We start from the raw sequence: 27,905 nt of genomic DNA, 5'->3' as shown, positions 1-27,905 counted from the left end.
CCCCCAGCTTACATTATATTAGGGAGATAGTGCATAAATTGAGGATTGATGCTCTGGGAAGGGAGGGATAAAACGAGAAGTGGACAGTATATATGTGCATGTGTGATGTCGGGGTGATGGCAAGATGTCTGCATTGAGTGGGCCTTGTACTAGTGGATGGCTAGCTACATGAGATAAAGCATTGTCTAGAGTTCTGAGTTATCTAGATACAAGGGTATCTAGTACTTTGAGTACTGATACTCTCCTCCATAGGCAGTTCCACCCCAGAGCTGGTCTCTAAGATAAGTGCATTAACTCCTCTGGAATGTGGAATTAGGTCTCTAGGTAGTCTGATTTGGAGGGTTCCTAGTGTGAAGAAGTGAACAGCAGGGTAGGCAGTGAGATGCCCACACTGACTAGGTCATAGTGATGAGGTAAATGATAAGGTGAGATGAAGCCTGCTCTGGGAGATAGTGAACCCATAATAGAAGGCCCAGGACAGAGTGCTGAGACATAACCACTCTTTAAGAGAAAGCACACATGGATGATGATGTGAGCAAGAGATGGAGGAGGAGACAGGTAAAAAAAAAGAACCCTGAAAGAACTGTCAGGAAAATCCATGGAGGAAAAAGAATTCAGGAGAGGCAGTAGTCAACCAGTTCTGTCAGGGTGATGGCAGGGGTTGACTACTCCCTTCTTCTCTTTCCAAGAAAATCCAGGCTAGAGAAAGTATTCAGAAGAGGGGGTAGTCAAGTATCAAATTCTGAAGTAAAGAAGGATGAGGACTGAGAAAAGGCCAAGATTTAGCAATCTTTTGGTTGCTAAATAACCTAAAAGAGACCAGTTTCCTTTGAGTAACAGAGGAAACCAAATTGCAAGGTATTGAGATGTTAATGAAAGAGGGGCAGGACTTCTGGAGGTAAGAAGCAATGAAGGTGAACAGCTTTTTCTAGTGCCATGAAAGAGAGGATAGATATAGGATTATAACTTTGAGTAATGGTAAGGTCAAGTAAAGGGTTTTTTTGGGATTTGTTTTTGGGATTTTTGGTAAACTTGGAGAAGACCTGAAGATGTTTGTAGGAAGCAAGGAAGGAGCAAGTAAAAAGAGTTTGAATATTAGAAGGGAAGGGATTGTAAGGGTAGACACAGGAGAGGATGGGGTCAAGAGCACAAGTAAAGGGGTTGGCCTTATTAAAAAGAGCTAACTCTACATTAGATACTGGGCTAGAGTGACCTTAAAAGTGAGTCATTCTCTTCCTGAGCTTCAGTGTGCTTGAATGTTAAATGAGGTTGTTAGATTAGATGGTTTCTAAGGTCCCTTCAACCTCTAAATCCCATGAATAACAATAACTTCAATTGTCCATTATCCTGAATGCATTTTTCCTAGAGTTATCTATCATTATTAATATTCCATGATAGTGAGAATGTAGATTTCCACAATTAATATTTAAGTAGACAAAATTATTGAAAGGGTAGCTAGCTGGCGCAATGGATAGAGTGCTGAGCCTAAAATCAGAAGATTTATCTTCCCAAATTCAAATCTGACCTCAGACACAAACTAGGCTGTGTAACCCTAGGTAAATCACTTAACTGTACTAACTCTGCCTCAGTTTCTTTGTCTATAAAATGAGAAGGAAAAGGCAAACTGCTCCAGTAACTTTACCAAGAAAACCCCAAATGGAGTCATAAAGAGTAAGACACAACTAAAGTGGCTCAACAAAAATTATTGAAAGGAGGCAATGTGGTACAGTGGAAAGTGTGGGAACTAGAATAAATAGAACCAAGATTGAAATCCTGACTTCCCGTTCCTAGCCATCACCTGGGATAAGTCACTTCACTTTAAAAAACACCAGATGTATTTGGAAGGAACTTAGTGGCTGTACAAGGGGAAAGTAAGGTGGGAGCGAGTACATTCCAAGTATAAGGTACTTGTGCAAAGCACTGTGAAAAAAAGGGAATATTTTGGACAACACAGAATTTACAAAAAAAAGGTAACAGGAAATGGACTGGAGAGGTAGGAAGGAGCCAGATTGTGAGGGCCTTTAAATGCCAGGCTAAGGAGCTATCCTAGAGGCAACAGGGGAACCATTGAAGAATTTCCATAGTCTGATCTGTTAAGAATAATGGTTCCTACATATTAGTAGCTTATATTTATATAGCACATTCAAGTGTATGAAGTGGTTTTGCATATGTTATCTCATTAATCTTCCTAATAACACCAGGAGACGTGAATTACAAGTATTATCCCAATTTTACAGTCAAAGAAACTGAGTCTAATTGGCATAAGTGACCGCATAATTAATAAATGCCATAACTGAGATTTTAACCCATTTCTTACATCTCTGAGTTTAGTTCTTTCCACTGTAGTGTTGCATCTCATGCAATAGACAGACACTAGGACATCCTGGCACAACACTCAGACTCACTGATTGACCAGTCTGGGAAGGCTGGAGGATTTGTGGATGCAACTAAGCATTTCAATCCAGCATAGTATGCCCGCATCACAGAAGATGCTATGCTCTGAGCAAAGCAGAATGACAGTAGCACAAGGGAAACATGATTAGTGCAACACTAGAGACATCTCCATCCCAAATGTGCAAACAGACTATTTGTGCCCTACCTGTGCTAGAGCCTTTAGAGCTCATATTGGACTGCTCAGCCATAATTGAACACGTTGTACCTTGACCCCAACATTGTGATATTATCAGTCCTCTTCAAGTTCAAAAGATGAACAAGAGTAGACCCTGGGCAAGTCACTTAACCCCAATTGCCTAAAAAAAAAAAAAAAAAAAAAGAACAAGAGTAAAGCAACTTCCTAAACCAGTCTATGCTATTCACAATACCAAGACTGGTCAGCCACAAACTCAGCAAGAGCTCAAGTCCGGCTTAATATGTAAACTCAATCCTGGGTAGTTTAGAACAGGGAGCAGAGAATGGTTTTTGCATTTTTGAATAGGATAAAAGTATTAGCTTGCAGTCATGCAAAAATAGGCAGCTAAACTCTGGCCTAGAATATCCTCCAGAATAGATTGATGGCTACACACAGTCATGAAAGGTTCTCAAGTTCCCTTAATATTCTCTAGCAACTAAGCACTCCATATTCTTCTCCATGGATACTCAGCTTATTAAATCAATAGTGTATCCTGGGATTGGGACAAAGAAGCCATTCTGCTTTACCTGAGAAGAAATAGTTTAGAAGAGAAACCAAACCCTAGGCTTCATCTTACTGTTGGGTAACTGGATTGGGGTAGGGGATTGTTCCCATAGGCTCAATATAAATGGTGACTGACATCAGGGTTTGGAAAAAATCCTAAGAGAATCTAAAGTTTCTTTCCACAATCCTGAAGCCAGAGAGGAATGAAAACAAAACACTCTTAACTTCCTCCAATTAAGTATATACTTATCTATTTCTATATCCTTGCAATAGAATATAAGCTTCTTAGGAAGGATTCTGGGAAAATGGCCTGAGGTCAGAAAATTCCAAGCTCTCCAGATTTTCCCCATAAACAAGTTAAAATAGTGCCTCAGGGCCAACACAGAGTAGAAATAAACAAGAGTTGGTGGTTCCCTCCAGGGACAACCTGAGAAGATCTGAAGACACCCAGGTGAAATGTAAACACCTCCAGGCTAGTTCCTCTGAAATGGCAAGTGGTGAGCTCAAGGGCTAGAAGATCAGAGATAGCCTCAGGCACAGCCACAGGAATTTTTACCTCCCAGGCAGCAGGGGAATCAGGTATCTGAGCAGGGTAAGATTGAGGGAACCTCTGCTAAGGGACACCAGACCCAGCTGTGCTGCTGCGATGTGACCCTAGGTGAGAAGGCACATACTGGTTGAATGAGTACAGAAGCAGTGGGGCAGGGACACAGCTGGCTTACAGGAGAGCGGAGCTCTCAGTTCCAGGCCAGAGAGGAGAATTGAAGAAGGATCTGAGGCCAGAGGTACCATCTCCCATACCCCAGGACTAGAGGTGATTACAATACGCTGTTACAAATTTTTTTAAAATGAGCAGGCAAAGGAGAAAGGACCTAAGTATAGAAAGTTACTATGGGAATAGAAAAAAACTGAGGTTCATCTTCAGAGGAGGATACTGAAGCAAAAAAAGCTTCTCCTACCCCAAAGCGTAACATCAAATGGCCACCTGCCCAAAAAAGAATTCACAGAACTTAGAATGAAAAAATGGAAGAGAATGTGAGACATCTCATAAGAAAAACTGATCTGGAGAACAGATCAAGAAGAGATATGGTGGGGGGCAGCTAGGTGGTGCAGTGGATAGAGCCCCGCCCTGAAGTCAGGAGGACCTGCATTCAAATGTGGCCTCAGACCATACACTTGACACTCACTAGCTGTGTGGCCCTGGGCAAGTCACTTAACCTCAATTGCCTTAAAAAAAAAACCAACAACAACAAAAAAAGAAGAGACATAGTAGAGCCAAAATTAGAATCAACAAGACCTAACATCGGCAACACTAAAAGACCATAGGTCTTGGAACAATATACATTGAAGAGCAAAAGACCTGGGGTTGTGGCAGAAAATATCATACCCAGCAAAGTTAACCATAATCCTGAATGGGGAAAAAAAATGGATTTTCAATGAATTGCCAGACTTTCAGGATTTTGTTAAAAAAAAAAAAACCTGAACTTAATATAAACTGTATGTCTGATTGTTATTAGTCATTAGGTAGTTTGAAAGATTAGGGTAGACTTAAGTATCATGTGATTGTAAAAGGTAAAACCATTTAGAATGCAAAAAGAATAATTATACAAATGAGGTGCCAGAGGAAGAACTGACACAGAGGAATTAGATGGGGGAGGAGAGGTGGTAGTTCTGGAACCCTACTCTCATCAGGAATGGGTTAAAGAATTATATATCTAGAAGGGTGTAAAAGTCTTCTAAATTCAGAAAGAAATTAAAGGCTACAGGGATGGGAAGAGGGAAGAGGATAAGGGAGAGATTTTTTGAGGGAATTCTATTCACATCAGATCTAGGTTAAAGAGAAAACAATATATATATATATATATATATATATATATATATATATACATTTAGAAGATGTCTTCTAAATTTATAAAGAAATAAGAGGGTGAGGGAATAGGATAAGAGGCAGGTATAGAAGGGTATCTAGATTAATGGGAATGGAATAAAGAGACAATAACATATTTGAAGGCTATAAAAGTCTTCTAAATTCAGACAGAAACAAGAGGATAAGGGGAAAGGGTTGGGGGAGAGGATAAGGGAGGGATCTTTGGTGAGTAGGGTAGGTTAAGTAATAAGAAGGTAACGTAGTGGGTAGGAGTGTAGGAGTCAGGAGGGATAGGAAATAAGAGATACACACAAACACAAAATAAAGATCAAGAGTAGAATTTATTGGGGGGAAAAAGCAGGGGTGGTAATCATGATCTCAGACAAAGTTAAAGCTAAAATAGATTTAATCAAAAGAGAAAAATAGGGAAACTACATTATATGTCAGCCATATTAATCAATATTTAGACTATTCAAAATAACTAGACAGTATAAGGTTGGAATATTGTTGTGGTGTGAGAAATGATGAGTTGGTGGACATAGAAAAATATGGACACTTGGACTTATGAAGGAAGAGGTTATCTACCCTCAAGAGAAACAGAGGACAAACAAGTATAGTACAATTTTATATAGATGTATATGAATGTATGTCTATGTATGATTATAGATATCTAAGTATATATATATGCATATGTATGTATACATACACACATATATAATATATAGTCTCACTTAATTGTAGCCTTCTTGGAGGTAGAGGAAGGGGGAAAAAAGAACAAAGTAAAAATTGTACAGCAGAGAACAAAAGAAAACTTACAAGGAAGCAAAGATGGACAGCTCTGAACACAATGTATGGCATTATATAGGCTTTCTTGAAATGGAAATTTATTGCTGTATATTATTAATCCTTTCCTACATTTTGCTGTGCACATGGCAATACTTTTTTCCTTTTAATTTGTATTTAAGTTAAAAGAATATAAGCTTCTTGAAGGCAGGGACTGTTTTATCATCTTATCATTTGCATTTAGCACAGTGCCTTAGACCCAGAAGCCACTTAAATGCTTGTTTGAATTAGTTCACTTAGGCCCAGACATATAAAGCTGGAGAGCATTCTAGAGATAATTTACATGAAATCACTTCATTTTACAGATGAGAAAACACACCTAGAAATATAAAATTAACTCACCTAAACTCATATAGGTGATAATTGGAAGGACCAGGATTTTAATCCAAGTCTACTCATAGCGAAGCCAGTCATCTTTCAAAGGTACTAAGCTTTATCCAAGGATACACTCATTTCAATTAAAAAATGTTAATTAAATACCTACTCTGGGTAAGGTGTTATATTAGCCCCTAGGGATACAAAACTAAAAACAGAATAGTTTTAATGAACAAATCAGTGACATTCCTTTTAAAGACTTTTCATCTCATTTGATTTTACCAACAGCTAGCATGATGAAACCTGACAAATCCTCATTTCAAAATCCCCTAAATGCAGCCATGGTGTAAAGGAAAAAAAACGAGCTTTGTAAGCACATCCACAGATAAACAAATTGAGACAAATACAAATCACAACAAATACTAACACATGTACTTTTTCTGATACTTGGGGCACAGCAAAACATTAGAACCAAAGGAAGAGCAGTACTCTTTCTGCCTGAAATCCATTCTAAAAATGTGTGTTCATGCTCTTTCTTCTTATTTAACCTTTGTCTGAATAAGGTATACTTATAGAAAAGGGTCAAAAGTATTCAACATGGTTCTAAGCCCATGTGTATTTTTATTTCTATTAACAGCTACTTTGATATGTAAAATAAATAAATTAAAAACAAAGAGGAAAAGGCAGAGGTTTCAATATTTTATTCAAGTTGTATTTTTAAGTGGTGGTAAGTACAGCATTTGGAGGGGAAGGCATCTAATTCCACACAATATGGAAGATTCTAAAATATATCCATTAATTGCTAAAAAAAAATTAGTGTGAGAATACAACAGAAGTCCAATTTTGATTCCAAATAATGTCACTATGTGAGCACAGTTACACAGACTCTTCCCTGCTTATGGTTCTGTGTCCTAGCAGCCTCTTTATATGTAACTCAGCCAAAGTGAATGGAACCACGAGACTGGGAATTAAGTACTACATATTGTCTTAATCACATCAAACTGGCTCCACAACAAAATGGTACAAAATGGACACCTAAAGGACTCTGCAGACAACTTTTGGCAGAAGTAACTAACCAAGGCTGGAACAATTCATAAGGATTTGACTTAAAAAAAAAAAAAGAGTCCCCTTTTCAGACAAGTTTTCACTCCATCAAGGAATGAGCCTCTTTCTACCCACTTAGGATAGATATGTAGCCAAGTTGACTGCAATGGACCATGAATTCTCAGGGAGTAAAATTTCATTCATTTAATCAGTCCACATTTACTAAGTGCCCACATGTCATTGCCTTCCACTAGCAGCTATCTCTAGATAAAAAAGGCGACTCAATGCACCCTTTCAATCCTTAAGAGAATTCTGAAAGCTGTTGTGGGAATCATCACATATCCCCTCAAAAGCCTGGAGCTGAAAGGACCTTTTTTCTGAGTCGGGTTTCTTCTGTATCTCTGAAAGGATAACACTTTAAAGCTGCATCATCTTTAACCTGGAGGTCTAACATGATTGATACATAGCAATACTTGCGTCCCAGACATACAACATGAAAAGGTACACTAATTTCTGAAGGTAGCTATCCTGCAAAATATTTTAAAATTAAGTGATTATACAACTTCTTTTATGCTTGAAATTCCAGTCCTAGACCAAGCTTGTGGCCACCAGCATTGACATTCTTGCCGTCCAGCAAAGCTGATAATGTCAGTTTGATACCTATAGTGCAAACAATCGGGATAAGAAGAAAGATTTCATCAATGAAAGATTAAAATATTTTACATAAACCATAAAAAATTCAGAACCTCCCATTAGAAATGTTCTTTGAGGGCAGAGACAGTATCTTTATCTTTTAGGAAGAACTCCAAGCATACCAAGTCACACAAATGTCTTCTGGTTGAGTGGTCACATGTGTAGACTATTATGTAATAAAGTTAGGAAGAAAAAAAGTCAGAATTTCTTGGAAACACTTATGAGATAGGGACATTAAGCATATGGCAGCAGTTCTCAAAGTGCAGCTTGTGGACTCCTAGGGTTCACCAAGAATCCTTCAGGGGTTCTAACAAACGTGTTATTTGCCCACTAAAAAGTCCCTCCCGTTTCCAATTATGTTTCAATATGAGGACAATTTTCTTTATATAGTTCTACCAAAACAAAATATCACAATAAATTGAATAAACAATTATAAGAATTTAGCTATCTTCTATCAAACTATTCATTATAGAAATTTGCAAAAATATGTAAAACAATGACACTTCTAAATTGGTTTTTGTTTTGGAAAATATAGTTGATTTTTCGTAGAAAAATTATGTTATTTGCATTAACATATAATGGACTTATTTTTAATGAATTAAGTATTTATGAAATGTATTCATTTTTATTTCTAATATTTTGTTATAAATTTTATTTATATTTTATTATCAATATTTTATTTCTAATATTTCTAATATTATCGATAGATAAAGCCCACATAAACAAAAACTCTTCAGGGTTCTAAATGATTTTTGAGAATGAAAAGAGATCCCAAGAACAAAAATTTTGAGAAAAAAAATTTTCCCTAATATAGGAAACTCTGAGGTGAGAAAATTCCCTCTACCAATGCAGGTCAGTACTCTTTCTGTAACTTAAAAGCCTTAGACAGCTGTCTACAACAGCTTAATTAACAGGTTAATTAACTTGCCTATGGTCCCACAGTCAGTATATGTCAGAGATAAGATTTGAACTCAGGTCTTCAAGTCTGTATCCATTAAATCAGGGGTGTCAAACAAAAAGAAACTACTTGCTGCATATTAACTTAGAAAACTACACATTAATGTTTTCTATGTTGTACTGTATTTTTATTTATTTTGTCAAATATTTCTCAATTACATTTTAATCTAGTTTGAGTTGCACTCTGGAGTTTTGCTCACCAAAGCAGCCTACCAGCTGTGAGTTTGACATCTCTGTGCTACACCATGCTGCCTAACGTTGATGATATTCAAATGGAACACTAATCTCACTGGTGTGGATGTCCCTGAACAATAAAGATCACACCTATTTGAAGTCTACCTGCCTTCCACAATTTAAGGTCCTACCTTAAGTTCACTACAATTAACTCACATGTACTTGGTGCTTTAAGAGTTATATGTCATTTAAACCTTCAAATTGTTATTTTTCCTCTCAGCTTATTCTCCTCTGAAATTCCCACTGGATTTTCCATGTTGTCTGGCACAACCAAGTGCACCTGGGTCCATTTCCCTCCCCTTATCATTTATGTCCCAGAAACACATCTTATGCAATGATTAAGAAGTATCTTGTAACAACTAATTTCCCCCATTTGTTCCCCCATTTTTTCCCCAATATATTTAGTATACAAGAATGCATTACCAAGTCTTAGAATTTATCTTGACTGGATGCATGGTTAAGAGCACTGAGTTTAGACTCAGCAGATGTTAACTCTGGTCTAGTTGACATTGACTTGTTGTGTGACTTTGAACCCTCACCATTTCTGAGCCTAAACTTCCTCGTCTTCAAAAATGAAAGGGTTGGGCTGAATGATTTCTAAGGCCTTTTCCAACTCTGAGTCTATGAATTTACGACAAGAAGAAGAAATCAATCACATGTCTAGCACTGATCAGTTCCTTGGAAGAACTTGAAATACTAACTAAATCCAAATGGCTCAGCAGGATAGTCAGAAGACTTGTACATAGGTCAAAGGAATAGAATGAGGATGTCTTTTTCATTTCTGGTCAATAATAATTGGGATTACTTTTAGGCTGGTGGTGAGAATCAGAAGTTGAAGGCTAGAGAACATAACTTAGGAAGCTGGAGGGGACCTTGGAGGTCATATGACCCAACCTGATTTTACAGATGAGGAAATTGAAGCCTTGGGGGTGAAGTGACTTATATAAGGTCACACGAGTAGTATCATAACCAGGATTCAAACCCAATTCTCTGCTTCTAAATTCAATGCTTTTTCAACTTCTCCACTCTGCCTCTCAAATGACATCATTTAACCTCATTATACCAATGGTGAAACTGAACTAAAATTGAGAAACAATTTGGCTTTAAGTCTTACCATCCACCTAAGGGTCTTTCAAACCAAACCCTAATATAAAACATTACAGAAAAATCCCACAACCAATAATATACAACACAAAATATTCTTACTGTTGAGACAAAAAGTGGATTTCATCCACAAGTAACCCTTACCTGGTTTTAGAGTCTGGGTGTAACCTAAGCCTATCAGGCTAGAATTGTTCACTTTAGCCTATTTAGACAAAAAAGAAAAGAGTTAAGTGCTATAAAGTGAACTAGAAAGCTTTTATCATCTACCAACTCTGGGTTTCAGCACAGAATGACTTTCTTCCCATGTTTATGGAACACATAAAATACAGAATTCATGAAAACTTGAAATTAGCTCTTGGAGAGTGAATGCAAAATAAGTATTCAAATGTTGTGTTTAAATCAATATATGTAACAAGCCTTGAAAACCCGATTTCCAAGAAAAAAATCATGCATTTCTTCATTGTTCCTAGAAATATAACTTTTGACAGTTACCTCATGAAGGATTAACTGTGTTTTAATTATTGAGGTCATTCTAAATGGTGTGATTCCTTGTTTAAAATTTCTAAGTAGTTATGACTTCAGGTGGCCCAGGTAGGTGATAATGACTATCTATTCATTCCAAACCCAGACACAAACCAGTCATTTGGTGAAATATAAATAATTGAATGGAGGGCATAGGTAAGAGGCTGAATGAAGATGGAAAAGGTATAGAAAGCACAATGACATTTGCTTTCCTTCTCATTTCTTCTCTACCTCCTGCCACCCTAAGGAGTGGGGTCATTTTTACTCACTCCAGAGAAGAGAGTTACAAAGGACAAGAACTGTTAACACAGCATATGTGGCAACATGAGACATTTCACTAATGGCAATAAGAATAGTCTCTAAGGCTATCCACCAGAGAAAAAGGCTTTTTAAATACTTAATGAGTGCTGTTTTTTTTCCTTTGTTACTAGGGAAGGCTTATGTGAAACATGGGAAGAGGTAAATCAAAGAATGACTTATTTAAAACCAAAAGTAATTAATAAAACTTATTTTAAAAAACAAAAATAAAAGCATGTATATTAAACCTTAATGCATGCTGCAAGCTCATTAAGAGATAAAGGACAAGTCACTGAAACCAAAGCCCAGTATTCCTGGAGCACACAACAGCTGAATTTAAAAATGGAAAATAGTTCTACATTTCCTTTCAAGCTTGTGAAGACCCATGTACTCACAGAGAAAGAGGCTTCAGGGTCAATCTGATATTTGGCTGCTATTCCAAAACGAGTGTTGCTATTTCCAGCTGTCCAGGCTAGGTTGACAGCAGTTTCCAACTTCTTGTTCACCTTCTGATAAATAGAGCCCCCAAACTCTGTGCCGTCATTCCTGTAACCAAACACAGGAAACAAATGGCAAAATGCCATTGGAAGACAAACCCAGAAAATGTAGCAAGCACTTCATAAATACATGTGGAATTGTGTTGAATTTAAAAAGCTAATCATAGAGAATTTTTTAATGGGCTAAAGTTGTCATAGGAATTTTGAATAACATAGTCTTTATCGAACTTCACTAAGAAGGTATGTAAAAATTGGACAGAAACATGAGTCAGGGAGGATCAGAGATGAGAGGCATACTATTTCAGCCACATGAGGGCTGCTAGAAGACAGCCTAGGTTTCTATAATGAAGCCAAATAGCCACATGAACCAAAGTTTACATCTAAAATGGTAAAAAGTACAGGAGTGGATAGTGCAGATGGTGGCACAAAAGAGACACAGGAATCCTATCTTGGCTATAGTTGACATTCTGAGATATTACTCTCAGCTATAGCTGAGACTTCTGAGCAGTTTTTAATATTAGCTACATGTCATGACCTCCAGAATGGACAGCTGCAACGTATTCTGAAGTGTGGCAATGAAATTTATCCAGGGCTGCCATTGCAAGAGTAGCAGTGATGGAAGAAACTAATTCTTACTCTAAACTGTCACCACTTAGGCACATTGAAAAGAGAGTTGTGAAAATCCAATCAGGATTTTCCACTGAAATATGCTCCCACAGTTTTGAGACTCCATTTTAAGAAATTTAAGTATTTTAGGAATTTTTTGTATGGTATTATTATTCTGTTCTGTAACACCCAAATGAAACAGAATATTGATTTTAAAAGCCCTCCACATCCTAGTCCAACCCACTATCTCCTACTGTTTCAAGAACATCCCTTAAATTGATTTCCTCATTGTTCTCACACATGTCAGATTTATATCCAGATTTGTTTTTCTTTATTCATGTTGCTAAAAACCCACCTGCAAGACCTGTCTCACTCCCCTCCATTGATCTGATTTCTAAACATGCTTCTATAAATTTCCAAAATTTCAAAAAGTTCAAACTTCCAAACCCCTACTGCATTTCTGATTTGTTCTACTTTATTTTGTGCTATACGATTCTTGTTAGTGTTGCCTTTCCCACAGAACTGTAGCCTACGCAAGGGAATTCATCCTCCATGATCCTTAGCACAGGATTAGGCTTACATCACAGGACCAGAGACTTGGAGCTGGAACGGATCTTACAGGTCATCCAACACTCACATTTTAAAGAAGAAATGAGGCTAAATGGCTTGCCCAAAATAACACGGTAGTAAAGTGTGGCACAAGGATCAAACCCTGGTCCCCTGCCTTCAAATCATTCTTTCCATTGCTGCCAAGTAGGGATTACAGGAGCTAATAACCTGCCTGATGGATTATCCAGGTTTAAGTCTGTCCACATCTTGCAGCCTGAGAAACTTGGGTTACCTCTTATTACCCAATTGATTGTGTCTTTGATGAAATTGGGAGGGATTTTGGGGAGGAGTGGAGAGCTCCCTGCTTTGAAAACCAAAGTGAATATTTCATCTATCTTTCTAAGATACCCAAGAGATAAGAAAGGGGAAAGAAAGAAAAACAACCTTTCAGAGATAAAGAGAAAACCACAACATCCTCACTTCCAAACCCTCAAGATTTTATCAATGTGGGTCTGGTCTTCATCTTTTTTATTCTTAGTGTCAAGGGCCAAGCTAGTCACTTCACAGGCACTGGTGAGCTCCAGCAGCTCCATCAGTGTATTCTTTATTGTCAGAGTGGTCTATTCTGGAAGATAGAGATGTATCATTCACTATACTGTCAAAGGTCAGAGCTGGAAGGGGCTTCAAAATTCATCTACTCTGGCTGGACTTGACCTCATTTTGCAAAAGTGGAAACTGAGGCCCAGTAAATGCTCAACCAATGCTTGCTGACTGGCTTATTTCTGAGGAAGAACAATGAGGCCTATAAAAGAATGACTTGCTTCCTCTCTCTCTCTCTACCAAAATATGAACAATTCCCCAAACTGGTCTTTAAATACTTCCATAAATTTAACTGGAAAGAAACATTCCACTGTTCTAGTTCATCATTCTGACAATTTCTAAAAAAGATCAGATCTGGTTACAAGTTTGGGCTGACTGTTTTTCAACCAAGATTAGTGGTTAAAGCAGCATATGTCATTAGGAAAAATTAGGTTCAAATCCCACTTCCAAAACTATGTGACTTTGGACAAGTTACCACCTGTATGAATTCAGTTTCATCAGCTACAATATGATGTTAATAATATCTGAAGTATCAAAGTACTTTAGGGAATTGTGATATTCAAATGAGATAATTTAGAGTACTATGCCAACATTAAAATGCTATGTAAATATCAATTATTATTACTTATTACAAAATCCTGGTTGCAATCTCAAAAATTAAAAGGCCTCAATCACTAAGGAAACTCCATTCAGAATTCTAAAATAGTCTATGAAATTTGGTAAAACTATGATATTCTGTCACAGAGTATAAAGCTGGGTTCACCCAATTAGGAGCTAACTTGCAGCTTCCAAACATTTGTATGTTCCCAGGCATTTGTTATTTGAAAACTACTGAGAAATCAACCCAGAGCTACTTAAGGCAAACTGGGCAGGAGAAAAGAGTACCCTGGAAAGACCACCAATTGATGCACCTTTTTGAGGTCTAATTGGAGATGAGATTTTCTACAGCACAAGTGGGTGTCTCATGGGTCATTGGAGTGCTAAAAACATTTTTCAAAGTCTGTCTACAAATTTTTATTTTTGGCTTTAAAAAAGCCTCAGAAAGAACCAGAAAAACCTTCAAACACATGTTTTGTTTTGTTTTGTTTCTGACAGTGAATATAAAGGAAGGAACCTATGAAGAGTCAGAAACACAGGAGCAAATAGGTCTCAACTGTAACAAGAAGCCTAACTTCTAGTGACCTCTGCTGGAAAGGGAGAAAAAAAAAAGTTTGTGCTTACCTCACTGTATCTTATCACCATGACTACCTTCCGTCAATTGAAGGTCGGTAACTCTAAGTTTCTCTGCCACTTAATTTCTAACTATTACTTAGGTTTTCTTCCCAGTTTACAATCTGTCTGGTGCTTTTGCAACCAATCTGTCATTTTGTGTTTACAAAGTAATACATTTGTTGCTTTTAGTTCACAAAGAAAGTACCAGCTAGTTTTACCTCCAGGAAAACAACATGGACTAATACTGTGACAAAAATACAAATACTTTGCCAGTAAGTACTAAGTGAAGGCTTCATCATTTCCAACCAGGGATGAGAAAGAAAGGGGAAAGGACAGGACCAAAGCTTCTTGTCCTTTTTCACTCACACATTGGTGTGTAGCTGGAATTCATCGGTCTTGTAGCCAACAGCAAAGTTGCTCTGGGTCACCCGAGATTTAGAAGTTTCAAAATTCATCTGGTAGCCTGCCAACCAGCCCTCATAGCCAAGTACCACAGCTCCTCGTATTGAAGGTCCAGAAATATCAAAATCCATGTCACAGCCAAGATTGATATGTTCCCGCTTATATCCTGACTTAATCTTAGCACTTTTTTTCCTAAAGGAAAAGAAAGCAGGGTTATCATCTTCACAATCAGCACTTATATATAGCATAACAGTAGTTATACCCAATATGCAGATTTCAATGGATATATCACTTCATTATAATAAGTATACCTAGAAATCCAATAATATCCAGACTTTAGCATTAGAGGAAAAAGTAACAGTGGATAGTACTGGATCCAGCAAAACCTGGGTTCCAATCCAACTACCACTACTTTAATATTTATTAATAACAACTACCACCCAGGGTTATTGGGAGGATATTTGTAAAGGTCTGGCTGACTCTAGGCCCAGTACTCTATCCACTGAGCCACCTGCCTCTATGCCTAGGAAGACCTGGGTTCAAATGCAGCCTCAGACAATTACTAGCTGTGCAACCCTGGGCAAGTCACTTAACCTCTGTTTGCCTTGATCCACAGGAAAAGGAAATGGCAAATTACTCTAGTATCTTGGCCAAATGAGAAAAAATAATTTTAATATAATACCATTTGATTATTAATAATAATTTGTAATATTCCTTTCTCTGTCAAAAGGGGCTTCTGAAGCCCGTCTTGTACAAAAATATTTATAGCAGCTCTTTTTCTGGTGGCAAAGAATTGGAAATTGAGGGAATGTCCAAGCAAGTTGTAGTATATGAATGTAATGGAATACTATTGTGCTATAAGAAATGATGAACAGGCTGACTTCAGAAAAACCTGAAAAGACTTGTATGGTCTGATGCTGAGTGAAACAAGCAGAAGCAAGAAAACATTGTACACAATAACAGCCATGTTGTTCAATGACTAATATCGATAAACTTAGCCCTTCCCAGCAATACAAGGATCTAAGAGATGTCTTATGATGGAAAATGCTATCCATATCCAAAGAAAGAACTATGGAGTTTGAATGCAGATTGAAGTATACTATTTGCTATTTTTTTTCTTCTGTTGAGTTTTGTTTCCTCTTTCTGGTGGTTCCTCCTATTGGTTCTAATTCTTACTTACAACATCACTAATGTGAAAATATGTTTAATAGGAATGTATATGTATAGCCTATATCAGATTGTGCCCCATCTTGGGGAGAGTGGTGGGCAGGAAGGGGGAGAAAAATTTTAAACTCAAAAGCATATGGAAGTGATTGTTGATAAATCAAAATAAATTAATTTTAAAACATAATACAAAAAAGAAAAAATAAATAAAAAACAAAGAGAAGCCCCTCTCAGACTAAAAAAAGTCATAAGCGTTTCAGCTTTTCTCAAGGCACCTGGGCTGGGGCCCACCCACCTGGGAACCTGATTTCTATCTTCAGCATAAACAGTATCCAGTTTGAGTTAGGTTCTTCCCTGAGGGGAAAGAGTGTCAGTCCTTGTTCTGCTTCATTAGTTTAGGGCAACCCAGCTCATGAAGGACAAACCAAACTAGAGAGAACCTGATCAAGATGCCCAGACTGCTGAAGGGGGCTCATACCAGACCACATTCTCAGGTAACCTCCATGAAGAAGTGATTGAGAGGGATCTTAACCCATCTTCTCATTAAATATCCACTAATCAGGGTTGAGTTTCACTTGCCAGGGGATTTCCCTGTCAGAAGGAACACATCTGATTTAAGATTTTTCAGTCTCCCTTGGTATCTTTGATTACCAAATCACTGACCATTAATTTACTGATTGGCCAGTCTATTTAATAAATTTATTTTTATTACCTGGAACTTTGCTCTCAATTTTTACTTCCAACACAAGAAAACCCCGTGAACAACATTGGCATGTCATAGTCAGTCACAACTGAACAACAACTATAATCCTTAAAGTGCATATAAATGCTAGCTATTAATATTATTTTTATTTGTGAGCTCTGTGAGCACAAAGTCCCTTAACTTTTCTGAAACTTAGTTTCCTCTCATCTGTAAAATGGGGTTAACATTGCCTTGTAATAACAACCTCATGGGACTGGGGTTGTGAGGTTCAAATGAGATGACATATGGAAAATACACCAAAGCACAATTAAAACATCAGCTGTGATTTAGAAAGAAGATATGCCAAGATAGTCCTTAAGATGACATGAAGTAAAACGTATATGCTAAGTCATATTTTGATAATCTTTAGCGTTGCTGAAATCTTACTGAGGAGGATCATTCTCCTAACTTGTGAAAATGAACACATTCTAGTGTTATAGAGTATCTAATAACCAGAATGAAACCAAATTAGACAAAAGCACTGATGCAATAACATAATAGCAACACTGTCTCTGACAATGTAACACTTACCACAATTCCCTGAACCCTATAGTAATTTTCTAACCCAGCCTACTATGTATCCTATTGCTAAACATTAACTCAGGTACTTAGCCACTTGGGTTTACTGTGTTTGAACTAAGGAGGGCTGGGAAACAATATTTTTATTGCTATTATTTTAAAACAAGTCCCATTGAGCCCCATGGAACATAAATTATGGAACACACACATTTTTGTCTATGGGCCCTTTGGAAAGTTCAATAGCTAAGAGTCCCGTGGACTCTCTGAAGTGGGTACACTCCTTTCAACAATATAGATCACAACTTACTCATGCATATCCTTTCTGCGTAACCCTTGTTCATTTGTCCTCCAATAACTTCACCAAGGTTTGGGGGGGAGATTCGGGGAGGTGTCAACCAAACATTCTTCAGTCCATCTTCAATTAGGATGAGAATACCACTGAAGCACATCTTGATACAAGACCAAATAACCCTTTTCTTTCTCCTGTGCATACCTATTTTTTTTACATTCTTTGTTCACCCTTTTATTCCCCAACTGATTTTTAGCTCTATAAAATAAAGTCTTTGATAGTTTCATGTGTATGGCATCTTATAAATTAATTTAGATAATGTTGCCATTTTTATTATACTAGCACTGCCCAACCATGAGCAATTAACAACTCTCCAATTATGTAGGTCAGTAGAGTGTTTTATGGTTGCATTTATATAATTTCTTTGTATGTCTTTGTAGGTGGACTCCCAAATATTATACACATTCTTTAGTAATTCTGAATGAAATTTCATTTTCTATCTCTTTCTGCTAGACTACATTGCTAAAAAACCAGGAGGGAGGTAACAGTGGAAAGTTGACAGTGGCATTTTTCTATCAATTTAAAAAGAAAGAACAGTAGAGGTTCAATTATTCATGGGACATAAAATCCAAGGAAGCCAGCAATAAATCACAGGGCTAAATAAACTGCCACATATAAGTGTAATAGGATATAATTTTGCAGTAAGAAATGAAGCAGGGAAATATTTGTATGAAGTGATTTAGACTTAAGTAAGCTAAACCACAAGAACATATGCAATTATTAAAATGTAAAGGAAAACTCACTAAAAGGAAGCTAAAATCTGAATAACTGAAAAACCAGTGAAGGTCCTAGGGAATGGATAACAACACACATCTCCCTCTTCTTGACAAAGTCAGGGGACTATGAGGACAGGAAGCTACATGTTGTCAGATGTGGTCACTATTTTGATTGGCTTTTGCTCAGTTGTTTTTTTTAAGGACGCATACAATTTTTAGGGTGAGAAATAGGTGTTAATATCCAGAAATTACTATGATAACAAAAGAATAGCATTGGATGCTAGAAGCAGGGCCAAGATGGCAGAGTAGGAGGAAGAAGTATAATGAGTTTCTCCTCCAACCAAAAAAAAGAAAAGAAAAGAAAAAACAGCCCTCCTCCAGAGAACTAGAAAATGTACCAGATCATATACTGACTGGAAACTAAAAAAAGAAAAAAAAATCAGTGAGTCACATTTCCAGATCAGGGAGGTGTAGGGAGTCAGAAATTGAGGTCTGTAGACACTGGGGATGAGGTCTGGTCAGGAGCTGGCTGAGTATTCCAGTGCAGGGAGAGGCTGTACACTAGGGCAAGATGTTCCAGATCTAGGAAAAAAGGACCCAACCCTGTAGGGTGCAGGGAACAAGGGTCAATTGGCAGCTCTGTCACTCACTACTCAGTTCTAGGGGAGGAATGAGGAGAGGATGTTCAATGATGGGTGGCATTACAAGGTAAGAGCATCTACGCACCCTAAATTGTGTACCTAACAAGGAAACAACATTTGTATGGGTCAGACCCCAGGAGTAGGGTGCAATCTCAGTTCTAGCTTCTAGGTCAAATCTTAAGCCTACATAACCATGGAAGGAAACCCAGAACAAAGAAAAGCCTATGGTTCTGCTGCTCTGAATCAGCAGAACTTTCCAGCTGGGTGATAGAGGCTGAGTCCAACAGTAGTCATTTGAAACTTCAGAGGGTACAAGTCCACAGCTCAGACCCAAACCCAGGCCAGGAACTTGCAAAGCTCTGACCAAGGGGGCAATGACCACCTGTTGCCTAGGATAAGACCCTCTGGGAGTACTGAAAGCTTCCAGATCCCCAGCCTCAGCTGTCCCTGAAATCCTGGAATAACACAACCCCAAGAAAACAGCAGCAGGACCAGCTTAGACATTTTCTCCAGAAGCACACAGGGCCTGGCTATAATATTAAATTCAACTAGAATTCCTAGAAGAGATAAAGAGAGGGTTTTTTTTAAAAAGTTCCAAAATGTTAAGTGATAAATGAGAGCACTAGAGGAAAAATAGGAAGAGAAATGAGAGCTATGGAAGACCTAGAAAGGGAATTAAAAGCTTGGCACAACACGTGTAAAACATTGCTCAAGCAACAAACTCTGAAAAGGGGTTGTTCCCAAGCAAAATAAACTAAACTAATAAATAAATAAATGAATGAATGAATGAATGAATGAATGAGTGGATAAATTAAAATAAACTAACTAAAGATGCACAAAAATATTTATAGTTCTTTTTGTGATATCAAAAATTAGAAACTGAGAGTGTCCATCAATTGGGGTATAGCTGAACAATTTATGATACATGAATGTGAAGAAATACTATCATGCTATAAAAAATGTTTAAAGGGATGGTTTCATTGAACCCTGGGAAGACTTACATGAACTGATGCAGAGCGAAGCAAGAAGAACCAGAACAAAAAGTATACAATGACAACAACGTAAAGACAAACAACTCTGAAAGACTTAAAAACTCTGATCAGAATTATTGTTGGTCAGATTCCAGAAGACTACTCATGAAATACGCTACCTACCACCTTGATAGAAAGATAAATGATTACGAGGACAGAAGAAGACATTAAACCATTTTTTTAGATACAGCTGATGTAGAAATTTATTTTGCTTCACTACATATGCTTGTAACAGGAGCTTTATTTTTCTTCTTTTCTCTATTGCACAGTGGATGGGAGGGTGAGAGAAAAGCTGAATTTTTGTATAGTGGAAAAATCTTAATTTTAAAAAGAAATAGCATGAATAATTTTTAAAGACCTCAACTAAGAGGGAAACTACTACCTCCCATTCAAGCTATTTCATATAGACAGCCTTACTTGTTGCAACATCCATGAGTCTTTCTAGTTCTGTTCTCTAGAACTAAACAGAACACATGTAATCCCTCTTCCACATGAGAGTCCTTTAAATATTTGGAAAGAACTTATCATTGTCTCCAACTCCCTCGACTAGTTATTCTCTTCCTAGATTAAATATGCTCAATTTCTTCAGCTGAGGAAATGGAGCTTCAGATATATGGCATGACAATGCAGGTATCATCATTAATTTATAGATGAAGAAACTGCGACTCTACTTTTTCCACTACACCACAATATAGTCATCTTCTACTTTAGTCTAGTTGGTTTATCTTCCAAAGTAACTGCTGAGCCACTTAAGCCTTTGGAATTAACAAAGCATATGGCAATAGCATGTATCTTTACTTAATACTCAGATTTTTGGATGTCAAGTTCATATTACACAGTAGATTTAGTTTACACAGAGATCAGGCATTATTTAGTGACAAAATTAGTATCCTTCACAGATTGCACTCAGATGTAAGAGATATTTTTAATGTACATACATGCACATGTACTGAGCTATAACATAAGAACATATAACTTATAGCATGTCTTAAATTGCAGAAAATCAGAACTGAATATAAAATAGATCCATAAGTAAAAGCTATTCAGAACACAGAATCCTATGCCCACCTTCTCCCCTAGTAACTGCTTTGCTTCAGACATTATGACAAAGCAGCCTTGTTACCCAATTCAACTAGTTTAATTCTTACCCAGTGTTAGGTGAGAAGGACGAATCAAAGGTCAGCTTCAGTCCACGTGCAAGCTGAACAGAAAAGAAATTCACAAGTTGCATTTGTAGTTGCAAAGAAGGCTATAATACACAAAATCATAAAATGGTGCCTCTTCAGGGACATGGTTACCTGATCCTCAACAGTAATTTCAGTGCCCAATGTATTGTCTGTGTTCCATTTTTCTATGAATGTCAAGCCATATTCAGACCATTTGTATTTTGTTTCCAAACTGCCCGAAACTTTGCTGGTCTCAGTGTTTGCTGAACCTGAACTTGTAAATTCCTTTTATAAAAGAAAGAAAGAAATTAAGTTAGGGGGAGGCACAAAATTATATAGTTACAGACTTAAAATGGGGAAGAATGACTATTGGTTATCTAAAATGTTCAATACCTACCATTATATAATAAATATCTGAAATACTTCATGGTGTAGTAGAAAGAACACTAGATTCTAAGAAAGAGTTCAAGTCTTGAATCTATCTAGCACTGACCATGTGACTTCTAGCAAGTCACTTGACTTCTCTAAATCTTAGTTTTCTCATCCATAAAATGGGGAGAATAGTAGTACTGTTGTGACTAAAGTGTTTGTAAACCAAAATGTGAGCAGCTATTGTTATTAGTTATAAAACTGTCATTAGCTGTGTTCAAATGATGTTTTCATAAGATGAATCTATACACTTATCACCAGAGGAACTCACAATTCTAAGGAGTTAAACAAAGGATTACTTTGCAAGACAAAGAATCACCTCACTCCAATTTATTTGTTTCCAAATTTCATAAGGGGGAGATGGGAACAAACATTTATTAAGCACCCAGTATATGACAAGCCCTGTGTTTTACAAGCACTCCATAATGACTTAAACTGAACTCGGGCCTAAACAGCTTCCTTCTTATTTTAGTTATATGTGGCATGAAACAGAGTCCTCCTTTGTGTACATTTCCTTAAATTGGCTTTGAAAGGAAGGCTTAAACTGAAGCTGTCTTCTTAGAACTACAACCTGAAAAGTTCTTCAAACTTCAGAGAATCACATATTTAGATCAAAAAAGGACCACAGAAGCCACCTAAACTAACCCCTTCATTTCATAGATGGGGAAATTGATGCCTAGAAAGGTTAAGTAGTTTTGTAAGAGAAAAGAGGTAGTAAGTCATAGAAGTGGGTTCTTTACTTTTACCATGCTGCCTCCTATATGCCAAAAGCTAGTAGTTTCTGCTAATAGATCCATTAAGAGACACACAACAGTTTTAATTACCACACATTTAATTTTTAAAAATATTTAAATCCCTTGTTAGAATGTGGACAGACCTGTTATTTCATCAATGATACAGTTAACCCACCCATTACATCCGAACTTCAGGATTCTTTTCCACATCCTGACATAAATCCTACACAGGAAGTCTAAGTAACCTTCCTCCTGCTCTCCTGACTGCATGGATACCAATGAAGCAAGCAAGCAGGCTATGTACTGGGTTTCCTTTCCATCTCTTGGGAAGAAATGAGAAGGAAACATCTACGCTATTGCAAACCATATACTAGAGCAAGGTAGATCTTTATAGTCTCACAATTGACAAAAAGACTCAGTTGTTGGTTTTTGGCTCCATGTCAAAAATCATACAAGATAGCTTGAGAGACACGCAAGAGGTAATTTTGGTTAATAACACCCTGGTTTTCAAAGTTAGGCAAGTCATATGCCTGACAAAGGTGACTATTAGCATCATTCAATCAGTCAACAAACATTTATTAAGCCATTACTATGTGCCAGGCAGGGTGCTAAAACTGGGGATAGGAAAAAAAAAAGCAAAAATACTGTCTCTACCCTCACAGAGTTCACCAGGACAGAGTACAGATCAAAGTCATGGTCTCATGTTAGAATATGCAAAGAAATCAGTTTTATAATTTTAAAAAAGGAATGAGAAAAGTCAAAACCAAGAAGCTATAACTTGTCTGATTAAACATTAATTAGCATCTAATGTGAAACATGTTGATTAGTATAGATCACCTTTGAATATCCCTCCATCACAAGGGACCCATGACGTACAGGAACTGAAGCAGTAGTTATGCCAAAAATCATTTTGACTTGGTTTGGAATGTATAATGTGAGATTTGGTTTTTTTGTTTTTTTGTTTGTTTGTTTGTTTTGCAGGGTTATAAGCCTCTTTTGGTTTTAGACTGATGACATCTGTGTTTGCATGTTCCCTGGGCAAATATCAATCAATGGGGAAGAAAGGTGACCAAGGAATATGGTGAAGAGACTGGAGAAGTCAGCCTAGGATTGAAATTTTTCTGTAAATAATTTAAAAATAGATGACTTTATTTTTTTGTTTTTCTTTTCCAATATGGCTAATATGGAAATATGCTTTGCATGACTTGACATGGGTAATGGGTATCATATTGCTTGCTTTCCCAAGGGTCTGGAAGAAAGATGTGCAACTAAAAAAATTTTTTTAATGAATGTTAAAAAGAAAATAAAGTTGATGAGAATTGATTCTTTTAGTACCTGTCCTTTCTCCTCCCCACCATGCCATGCAAACTAGTAAAGAATTTCTAAAATAGTATTTCTTCCAGCCTTTAACAAAAGTGATATGTTTGAAAAAAAATTCCAAAAATAAAATCACCCCACCTAATCCCCTACTGGAAAAACTCAAGCCTCTGGGTCAATTTTGGTGAAGGAACAAAGAACAAAAGAGAAATGTTAGCCAACTTTCCCCTATAGGACTGGACAATATTCTTTCCTGTGGCCTGACCAGAGCTTCATGGGGAACAGGCACAGTGACCTGAAAGGATGTGGAAAGAAGAAAGAATCACTGGAGTCAAGTACCTGGACCTGGATTCAAAACCCACATCTGATACTTACTATCTTTATGACCTTGGGCAAGTCACTTAACCCTTATGGGCCTCAGTTTCCCAATCTGTATAACAGGAGTGGAGGTTACTCCCAAATCTAGATCAAAGATTCTATGTTCTTATGATTATTAGGGAATTTGTTTTGCACATGGTTTTCAGAGAAAGGAGGGCCTGAGGCCCAGGCCCCAGAGTCAGGCCTCCCCAAAAGTTTAGCATAGAGAATCTAAACAATGGAAAATCTTCCAGAATTTAAAAATGTATGTTATTTCCCCCTATCAAAGCTGTCTTCTAATGCTACAGCTGTCCCTCTTCATTATTCACAGATGAGGTGGAATTCCTCAGTGTTTGGCACTTGACAACATTTTCTCAAATCTAAAGAAGAAATGAACCGCGATTCTATGGCCCAATCCTGCGCATCCTCTCCCTAGTTCTGTGTTGCCACCCCCACTTCATTAGCTGCTCAAAATGAAGAGCCTAACATGATCTTGAAATGATAACTTTGTAGATGATTCAGTACACGTTTGGGGGCGATGAGACAGACAACGACTGAAATTAGCATCTAGAATTATAGACCATTTCTAAGTGCCACTTTTGATAACAGGGGACTATTTTACGAAAAATTTTCAGGATCAAATTTATAGGGACTGAAAAACTTACCAGTCCATTCTCAGATTTTGTTTTCAGATCCAGTTTTATTAAGCCAAATCCTAAAGGGGGAAAAAAAGATATTAATAGGGAAGAATTACCTAGAAAGAATAATTCTTTTAGTGATATTCTAAGTGTTCCTTTTAAAATAAGGACCATAAAATCTGGATTTTTCAACTCTGCATGCACTAAGCTTCTACTGTATAATAATTATCAGGCCACTGCTGCTAATGGGCTGTCAGAGAATACCAGCCTAGGGAGGTCCCTTGTCCCACCCCTGCTTTCCTAGGTTGGCCCAGGCGGAAGCTGGCACTGCTGTGCAGCAGTCATTGGGCACAGTGCTCATAGGTCTAATGACGAGCTAAATTTAGAAGAAGAAAAAAATCTCCCTCTGGTACTGTTCATATAACTGTCTTCAAGGCAAAGTCAGACCTTGCTTTTTCCTTCCAACTGAGTTCTGGCTGCCAGCTTCAAAAGCTTGGCCACAGGTTAGGCAGAATTGTGTGAATGAAGAAAAGGAGAACATTCCAGGGACTTCCTACTTAAATGCTTAGGATGAATGCTTCTCATAGGTAGATGGAACCATTGAATGAATCTCTTACCATCCATTTAATGCAATTTTTATTCTAACAGGTGATATTAATCATCACTAATGCACCCAGTATTCTGAGTGTTTAGACACATTATTTTCAAAAACAAAGTGTGCAGGAAATATAGAGGATATGGAGACCCAGGGGAAAAAAGCAGGCATCAGTCATGTAGCAAGAATGAGAGACATTAGATAGACAACCAAGTACTGTCCTCTTATAGATGAATTTCTAAAAACAGAGGAAAGCTGCCAGTGCATTAGTAGAGCCTCTACTGAGGAATTCTAGAAAGACATGGCCAAGAAATGCTTAAGAAGACATTGAAGGGTTGCAGTTTGTAGCAGCACAAGAAGTTCCTACATCAATGAAAACATGGATCCAAAGTAGTAAATTATTTTGGGCAACTCTAGAAGCCTTTATATTTTCACTCAGAAAAAAAAGTGGATTAGGAAAATAATTCTAAATTCTTTGAGCAGTTGACATGCGTCTTGTATGCTAAGGTAAGTAGAAATTTACATAGAAAACAGCCCAAGTCTCAGATATGCAATGACAGAAATGGCACAGTTTCCAGAGAGAACTCACCATAGCCCTTAGTAAACACATCCCTGGCAGATTTTCCAAGGTCAGCATAAGTAGGTGGCACAGCCATCTTCTGTAGGAACAAAAACAATCATTAGAATGTGAATGTTTTCTAGCTGTAGAAATTAATGGAAAGTATAATTAAAATTAATAAAATGTAGTGTTCTATTAAAGGTTTCATACACATATCTTTTCCAGTTCTACCACTAGCTAACTGCACCAGCAAATCATTTCCCTCTGTGTCTCAGAGGATGAGAATATCACAGAACTAGAACTGGAAAGGATTTCAGGAGGCCTTTGAGTACAATTCCTTCATATGAGGCTTCAGGAGAGAAAATAGGGAGTAAGAAAGGAAATCAATTAATGAAGAATAAAAAGGATTTTCTTACTGCAGCAAGGGCTCCCCAGTTGAACCTGAATAACATGAACTTATATTTTTCCCACACAGCACAGCTCTGTGACTTCCAACAGCACTCAAATAGAAGCAGGGGAGGCGGATGGTAGGAGTAATCCAGGGATGCAATCCCAGGAGTAACCAACAATGCACCAGAGCCCTTCACAGAACTATCATGGATATCTTCCTCTTGCTATGGCCTGAAAAACATGTTCCTTGAAGTTCCCTAATATTAGATTATAACTAGATATAATAGACATAATATAGATGATAACTAGATATTTCTAGTTGTAACTTTTTGCTGCCCTTCCAAGAAGCAGTAGGTGGCACAGAGGACAGAGTACTGGCCTGGAGCCAGGAAGCCCTGACTCAAATCTGGCCTCAGACATTTACTAGCTGTGTGACCCTGGGTAAGTCACTTAACTTCTGTTTGCCTCAGTTTCCTTTACTCAAAAATGAGAATAACATCTACCTTGCAAGACTATTGTGAGTCTCAAATTAGATATTTACAGAAAAGCACATTGCTTAGAGCCTGGCACATAGCAGGCACTATAGAAATGCTTATTCTTTCCTTCCAAGTTCCACTTTTGTGGTGTCTGCTCTGATCCTAGTGTGTTATGTGGGAAGGGAGGGGTGGATAGACTATACTAATACCCTTTCTTTGCTGCCCTTAGTGTTCCCTTGGGTATCTCTAGTTAAGCAGTATGATGTGGCCCATTTCTTAAATGCTCTTATCTCACTGGCTCTAGCCAGTCTATTTCTTTTCCAATGTCCTTTTCGTACCAGGAACAGATCCAAACACACCTTCTAAGAATGTCGCTTGGGACAACAGACTTCTTCAATGAAAACTCCACTTCATAAAGCACCTTATGGTTTACATAAGGCTTTCCTCACAACAAACCCCTCAAGTCAACAAACATTTATTAAGTGCCTACTATGTGTCAGGTACTGTGCTAAGCGCTGGGGACGCAACGAAAGGCAAAAGACAGTCCCTGCTCTCAGAGAGCTCACAGTCTAATAGGGGAGACAACCTGTGAACAAATAAATACAAACGAGATAGAGAGAGGATAAACTAGATATAATCAACAGAAAGAAGGCACTAGCATTAAGAGAGACCAGGAAAGTCTTCTTGGAGCACGTGGGATTTTAGGTGGGACTTGAAAAGAAGCCAGGGTAGGCAGGAGCAGAGATGAGGAAGGTAGTACAAGTATTATTTATACCCACTTTACAGCTGAAGGAACAGGGGTTCCTAGAGTTTAAGTGACTTGCCCAGACAGATGTATAAGGGTTTCACTGCTGGAAGTCTGAGTGAAAATCTGTCTTCTGCAGTTCTCTGTCTTCTCTCTGCTTTTTCCCCAGCAACCCCCGCTGCCCCCCACAACACCACCTGTCTTCCCCTAAAATGGAGGGCATTTTTACTTCCCACTCCAGCAAAAAGACAAGGCTAAGCTGATGCTTAAGAAGATGAACTTCCAAGTTTCTAGAAACAACAAAAAAGATAAATAAGACAATACCAGGGGCAGCTAGGTGGTGCAGTGGATAGAGCACTAGCCCTGGAGTCAGGAGGACCTGAGTTCAAATCTGACCTTAGACACCTGACATTTACTAGCTGTGTGACCCTGGGTAAGTCACTTAACCCCATTGCCTAGCCA

General features: G+C 37.7%; 1 protein-coding gene across 2 annotated transcripts in view; it reads right to left on the bottom strand.

Annotated features, from left to right (window-relative positions):
- Positions 1-6,844: 6,844 nt before the first annotated feature.
- Positions 6,845-27,905, bottom strand: part of VDAC1 (voltage dependent anion channel 1) — a 35,281-nt gene continuing 14,220 nt past the window's right edge. Inside the window, exons 2-9 of one of the 2 annotated variants that reach the window (XM_020991177.2) lie at positions 25,863-25,932; positions 24,706-24,755; positions 21,336-21,488; positions 21,186-21,238; positions 14,840-15,067; positions 11,405-11,555; positions 10,335-10,392; positions 6,845-7,862 (exon numbers count right to left, since the gene is read on the bottom strand). In XM_020991177.2, coding sequence (XP_020846836.1) covers positions 7,771-7,862; positions 10,335-10,392; positions 11,405-11,555; positions 14,840-15,067; positions 21,186-21,238; positions 21,336-21,488; positions 24,706-24,755; positions 25,863-25,929 — 852 coding nt within the window. In that variant the 5' untranslated portion in view covers positions 25,930-25,932 and the 3' untranslated portion in view covers positions 6,845-7,770. The remainder of the gene's footprint in view (positions 7,863-10,334; positions 10,393-11,404; positions 11,556-14,839; positions 15,068-21,185; positions 21,239-21,335; positions 21,489-24,705; positions 24,756-25,862; positions 25,933-27,905) is intronic. The other variant, XM_020991178.2, reaches the window with a different exon arrangement.

This window comes from Phascolarctos cinereus, unplaced genomic scaffold, assembly GCF_003287225.1.
Source record: "Phascolarctos cinereus isolate Bilbo 61053 unplaced genomic scaffold, phaCin_HiC Scaffold_2;HRSCAF=192, whole genome shotgun sequence".
In the NCBI taxonomy this organism is placed as follows: Eukaryota; Metazoa; Chordata; class Mammalia; order Diprotodontia; family Phascolarctidae; genus Phascolarctos; species Phascolarctos cinereus.
Note: the sequence above shows the minus strand (reverse complement) of the source record. Positions and strands in the feature narration are given on the sequence as shown.